Source organism: Piliocolobus tephrosceles, unplaced genomic scaffold (assembly GCF_002776525.5).
Source record: "Piliocolobus tephrosceles isolate RC106 unplaced genomic scaffold, ASM277652v3 unscaffolded_18835, whole genome shotgun sequence".
NCBI classification, from domain to species: domain Eukaryota; kingdom Metazoa; phylum Chordata; class Mammalia; order Primates; family Cercopithecidae; genus Piliocolobus; species Piliocolobus tephrosceles.
The window spans coordinates 1-6,250 of record NW_022300793.1 but is presented as its reverse complement, the minus strand read 5'-3'; the positions used below and the strand labels follow the sequence as shown (position 1 = coordinate 6,250).

General features: G+C 60.0%; 1 protein-coding gene across 1 annotated transcript in view; it reads left to right on the top strand.

The window, feature by feature from the left end:
• The window catches only part of LOC111534543 (ATP-binding cassette sub-family D member 1), a gene marked incomplete at its 5' end in the record, with an annotated part of 8,438 nt that extends 2,188 nt beyond the window's left edge, over positions 1-6,250 (top strand). The window contains 5 exons of the mRNA XM_023201123.2: positions 1,940-2,085; positions 2,422-2,567; positions 4,865-4,949; positions 5,091-5,216; positions 5,359-6,250. Coding sequence (XP_023056891.1) covers positions 1,940-2,085; positions 2,422-2,567; positions 4,865-4,949; positions 5,091-5,216; positions 5,359-5,605 — 750 coding nt within the window. The remainder of the gene's footprint in view (positions 1-1,939; positions 2,086-2,421; positions 2,568-4,864; positions 4,950-5,090; positions 5,217-5,358) is intronic.

Sequence of the window (6,250 nt, the reverse complement as noted above, 5' to 3'; positions counted from 1 at the left end):
TGAGTCTGAGGAGGGTGGTTTCCAGGCTGGCCCCGGGCAGCGCAAGCAGGCAGGGGCAGCAGGCAAGCTCACAGGGCCCCTGCACGCTGAGCCACAGCTGCTCAGGGAGCCAGGTGTGCAAGATGGGGCAAGGCCCAGGCCCAGCCCCTCAGGAGGGGACAGTCAGGTGGCTGCATTAGCATCCTGTGGCGGCGGTCACAAAGCGTTACAAACTTTGAGTGGCTTTCCCAGCAGAGATGGCCTCTCTCCTGGCTGGGGAACGGCAGTCCGAGAGGAAGGTGCAGGCGGGGCGGGCTCCTGCCAAGTACCCAGAAGGCGCCTCCGCTTGGGGCCTCTGTCCCAGCTTCTGCTCTGCTGACCATCTGCGGGCTTCCTTGACTTCTGCCATGGCAGGTTGGCCTCAGCCTCTGTCTCCACACAGCACTCTCCCTCTGGGTGTGTCCGTGTCTCCGTCTGCCCTTTCTGTCATGACATGGGTCACATTGCATTTGGGCCCACCCTTCTGCAGAATGACCTCATCCAAACCTAACTCATCACGTCCGCAACGATCCTGTTTCCAAATCAGCTCACACTCCAAGGTAGTGGGGATTAGGGTTCCCACATAGGAATTTCAGAGGACACAGTTCCGTCCATGACACTGCCTGAGGTAAGCTAAAGACCACGCCCTCAAGTCTTCCCAGGAGCCCTGTGTAGCGTTGTTGTTACTGTGGACTTCACTGACTCCAGGCCCCCAGCCTCCTCCCTGCACACAGCCCGCCCCCAGCCTGACCGGCATTTTCCCAAAGTAGGCGTTTCCTAGCTCCAGTGAGGACCATAGAATCAGTGAATTGAGGAGCCTGGGATCCATGATGCAGAGCCCAGGGGCCACTGTGGCATCTCTGGGTCACTCTGGCACCTGGGAAGGCAGTGGGTCTGTACTGTCAGTCTAGAGCCGTAAAGAAAGTACCTTTTGGGCCGCGTGTGGTGGCTCATGCCTGTCATCCCAGCACTTTGGGAGGCCGAGGTAGGCAGATCGCTTCAGCCCAGGAGTTCAAGACCATCCTGGGCAGCATGGCAAACACTATCTCTACAAAAATTTTTAAAAATACAAAAATACGCCAAGTGTGGTGGCCGTGCCTGTAGTTCTACCTCCTTGAAAAGCTAAAGTGAGAGGATCTCTTGAGCCCAGTAGGTTGAGCCTGCAGTGAGCCATGATCCCACCACAAGGCCCTGTCTGAAAAAGAAAAGAAAGAAACTGCTTTTTGTCCCCAGTGACTCAGGAGGCCAAGGTGAGAGAATTGCTTGAGTCCAAGAGTTTGAGACCAGCCTGTGCAACATAGCAAGACCCCGTCTCTAAAAAAGCATTTAAAACTTAGCCAGGCATGATGGCGTGCATCTGTAGGCCCAGCTACTCAGGAGGCTGAGGTGGGAGGATGACTTGAGCCCAGGAGTTGGAGACGGCAGTGAGCTGTGGTCACACCACTGCACTCCAGCCTGGGCGACACTGAGATCTCGTCTCTTGAAAACAAAGTGCTTTTCAGGGCAGTTCCTTAAAGGGGGCTGAGAGTTGACCCTGCACTTGGATTCCTGGTGAAGTGGAAGTTGGATGGGACTGAGGATGGCACTGGCTGTGTTGAAACACACGTACTCGTTCAGCTGTGGCAGAATAGGCCCTTCCTCTTGTGCTGGACCCACGTTCTCTGGGCATGTCAGGGCCTGAGGACAGGGCCAGGTCTTGTCCATCCCTGTGTCCTGGGCCAGGCATTTAGCGAGAGCTAAATTTAGCTAGGGCCATGGATGCTGGACCCCATCCCCCAGGCCCTGCTGTCCTTTATCAACAGATCAAGAATGGCCCGCCTGCTGGCCTCGGGCATTGGGAGCCTCTCAAGGCTGGGCAGGAGGCCATAGGGTACGGGAAGGAGCCTGTGCTCTCTGGCGTCAGTGGCTGTTGCCCCTGCAGGTGGAGGAAGGCATGCATCTGCTCATCACGGGCCCCAACGGCTGCGGCAAGAGCTCCCTGTTCCGGATCCTGGGTGGGCTCTGGCCCACGTACGGCGGTGTGCTCTACAAGCCCCCACCCCAGCGCATGTTCTACATCCCGCAGAGGTGAGGAAGCCCATGCGTCTCTCCTGCACCTCTTCCTGCCTGTGCGCTCACACATGGCTTCCTGCAGAGGCCCAGGAAGTGGTGAAGAGTCAGCACCTCAGGAGAGGGCACCAAGGCACTGTCCCCAGAGCTAGAGACAGGCTATGGTTCCTGCTCCCTCTAAACCCGCCCAATCCACTGCCCTGTTTTGGATCTGTGTGGGGTGTGTGCACGGGCGGCGATGTGAGCGTGTGGGTGCGTGTGAGTGTGGCACGTGGACACTGCCTGGGAGGCGCAGAGTATCTTGGGAGAGGCAGGGCCAGCCCTTCCCTCTATGGACACCCAGCTTTCCCACAGGCCCTATATGTCTGTGGGCTCCCTGCGTGACCAGGTGATCTACCCGGACTCAGCGGAGGACATGCGAAGGAAGGGCTACTCAGAGCAGGACCTGGAAGCCATCCTGGACATCGTGCATCTGCACCACATCCTGCAGCGGGAGGGAGGTAGGAGACCTGGGGCTGGCAGCCGCCTTTTGTCGCACTGTGGCCTGTCCCTTGGCCTCCAGGGAGTGAAGATTATCTCAACCTCCAGGAGTCTAAAGTGCCAGGTGCCACAGGGGCGGGACAGAGGGTGCTGCCTCTAAGGCCTGCCTACCAGGGAGGACCAGCACCACACAGATGGCCCCAGGTGGCATGGGTGCTCTAGGGAAGGGGGCACCTAACAGGGGTGTGTACCTCATTGGGGGACCCAGGATACCCTCTCCCAGAGAAAAGAGGTCTGAGCTGAGCCCTGCAGAATGCTGAGCGGTTACCCTGTCGGGGAGCCAGGGACAGCAGGGCGGAGTGCGGCCCGCAGGCTTGGTGGCGTGAGAGGCTAGCTCACAGAGGCCCCTCCGGACCAGGCGGGAGCCTAGGCTTTCCCTGAGCAGGATCAGACGCTCTTGGAAGGACCATGGGGCGGTGGGCAGGGGCAGCCTGGGAGGGGCAGGCACATGTGTGCAGTGATGGCTACTGTCAGGAGGTTTGTGCAGACACTTGGAGGGGGCTGGGGCCAGCAGAGTCGGGTGGATTCTGAGATGAGTTCACGGAAAAGGAGTCCAGACTAAGCTGTTGTCTTGTCCTGGGCTTATCAAGGAATGCTGCTTGTTCACAGTGTCCATCGTGCTGGGAGAACAGAGGAGGAGAGAGGGGTGCGGCTGCAGGGACATGGTGGGAGTGTTCAGTTCTCTCTTTGAATTCTGAGTCTCCGGGTTCAGCTTCCAGCCCCAGTGCTGTGTGCGAGATTGCCCTGGGCAAGGGCCTCGCCTTGCTGGGGCTCCCCTTCACGGTTCAAGGGCACAGGCACCAAGCCCTGCCTTGGTGGCAACATGAGAAGAAGTGGCTCCTGCAGGAAATGGCTGGGGTGTTGTCACCTGCCTGTGGAGGAAGCCGGGACACAGGTGGCGATGGCAATAGAGCAGCCCCTGGCGCGGCCCTGCCTCTTGCTCCTGCTGCCCTCAGCCTGGGAGCACGTGGCCCCTCCCGCCTCTGTGGCAACCTGAATGCCTAGAGCCTGTGGCCGGCCAGCATGAGCCGTTAGGATGGAGTTGAGCTGTGAGGAACAGAACCGGCCTCCCTGCAGTAGTGGCTAAGATCGTTTGTGAGTTTATTGTACAGAGCTGTTAGGTCCCAAGACAGCCAGGCCACAGTTGCCGGGGCTGGCCCTGCTCTGTGAAGGTCCCAGGGCTCTAGGCTTTTCTACCAGGTCACTCTGCTGTGTGTGGCCTCCATTTCCAAAGTCACCTCATGATACAGGGGGGCTGCTGCAGCCCTCACATCATGTCCCAGGCTGTAGGATGGAGGAAGTAGAAGGGAAGGGGCAAAAGGTATGTGCCTTCAATCTTTTAAGGAAGGTTCCAGAAGCCGCCATATTGAATACTTACAGTTACATCTCATTGGCCACAACTTAGTCTCATGCTCACACCTCACCACAAGGCCACCTGGGAAGTGTAATCTCTATTCTGGGTGGCCATACACCCTGTCGCCACTTCCAGTCCTGGGCCGCAGGGGAAGGCAGCATGCCTGAGAATACAGGAGGGGCCACTTCTGCCGCAGTGCCCTGGCCCAGTGGAGCAGCCAACTCACCTGCTCGTTCAAGCAGCCCACTCGAGCCTTGCCAAAGTGCTGGCACAGGGCAGTGACAGGAGGCCCAACCTCTGTGGGTGGTGACAAGCCCCTGGTCTGGGGAGAGCACTGTGGCAGCTCTAGGGCTCTGTGTCAGGGAACTGTGTGGGTGCCCTGGGGCTGCCATAAACCATAGGGGTGGGTCATCTCCTGGATCCAGCAGCCTGAGCTCCAGCTGCCAGCAGGTGGGCTGCTTCTGGGTGTCGTGACAGAAGGATGTGTTCCAGGCCTCTGTCCTTGGCTCGCAGATGGCCCACTTCTCCCTGTATATCTTCACCTCGTGTTCCCTCTGTGCACGTCCTCTGCCACATACCCCCTTTTTATGAGGACACAGTCATATTGAATTAGGGTCTACTCTGATGACCTCATTTTAGTGTGATCACCTCCATGAAGGCCCTGTCTCCAAATAAGGTCACACTGAAGTGCTGGGGCTGGGACTCCACCATATCTCTTCTAGGAGAAAGCATGATTCCAGTCCCCACTCCTCCATGAATAATGCCTGGCAGACGGACAAGGACACAGAGGCACAGTGGCCCTGTCATCACAGCCAGCTCATTCCCACAGCTCCCCCAGCTCCTCGGCCGGCCCCCAGGGCTGGGTGCTGGTGGAACTGAGCCGAGACCCTTGCCCCCGCCCAGGTTGGGAGGCTATGTGTGACTGGAAGGACGTCCTGTCGGGTGGCGAGAAGCAAAGAATCGGCATGGCCCGCATGTTCTACCACAGGTGAGCACTCTGGGCTCCCTGGGGTCCCCTGGAAGGGGAAGTAGCAGCCATGGGGAGGCCTGGGCTCAGTGGAGCCTGAGCTGGGCTGAGGTACTGGGCCCTGGAGGGCGCACAGACTCTCCTCTCGGCCCGGACCCCCAGGCCCAAGTATGCCCTCCTGGACGAATGCACCAGTGCCGTGAGCATCGATGTGGAAGGCAAGATCTTCCAGGCAGCCAAGGACGCGGGCATCGCCCTGCTCTCCATCACCCACCGGCCCTCCCTGTGGTAGGTGCCCTCTCTCCCTGCCTGGGGTCAGTGGGAGTGGCAGCCTGAGGGGAGGACGTGGCCTGGTGAGCCCAGCAGCAGCAGGCGGCTCTCATCAGCAGCCCTCGTGCCGTGCCCCTGACCCTGTCCCTCTCCTGGCCAGGAAGTACCACACACACTTGCTACAGTTCGATGGGGAGGGCGGCTGGAAGTTCGAGAAGCTGGACTCGGCTGCTCGCCTGAGCCTGACGGAGGAGAAGCAGCGGCTGGAGCAGCAGCTGGCAGGCATTCCCAAGATGCAGCGGCGCCTCCAAGAGCTCTGCCAGATCCTGGGCGAGGCCATGGCCCCAGCACAGGTGCCAGCACCTAGCCCACAAGACACTGGCGGCCTCCAGGGTGCCTCCACCTGACTCGGCCCTCCCCGGCCCCCGCCCCACCCCCCAGCTCAGATCACATGAAGGAGACAGCAGCACCCACCTGCGCATGCACCCTGCCCCTGCATGCCTGGCCCCTCCTAGAAGACCCTTCCCGCCCTTGGGAAAGTAGATATGGAGGGTGACGCCCTGCATAACCCCCGCCCTGTCCCTCCCACTCCCTGGGGGGGCTGTTCCACAGTGACTGGGCCCTGTCCAGGGCAGTGAGTCCTCTACTTTGCTCCGCGGAGGAAGCTGGGGCACAGGGGGCCCAGTGCTGGCCACAGCAGCGCAGCCGAGCCCCAGGAGCCACTCAGGCCACAGCCCCTGGTGCTGCAGGTGGCCCCCCTCCAGAGACTCGAGTCCCCATGATTCCCTCCTCGTCAGTCTCTCAAAGACCCCATGATCCAGCCCCTGAGGGTGGCCAGCCAAGGCTCCTGTCCCATGGGATGCCATAAAAGCCACCCAGTGGGACCCATGGTCACACAGAGCCCCTCACCTGCATCCTCTCCCCCTGAAGAGCCCACGGGAGAGGGACGCACAGCACTGCCTGCCGAGCGAGAATGTAGCCCTAGCCCCCTCGGCCCCTCACCTCTTCTTTCTACAGCCTAATTTATTGGATTCCCTATTCATAGCCATCTC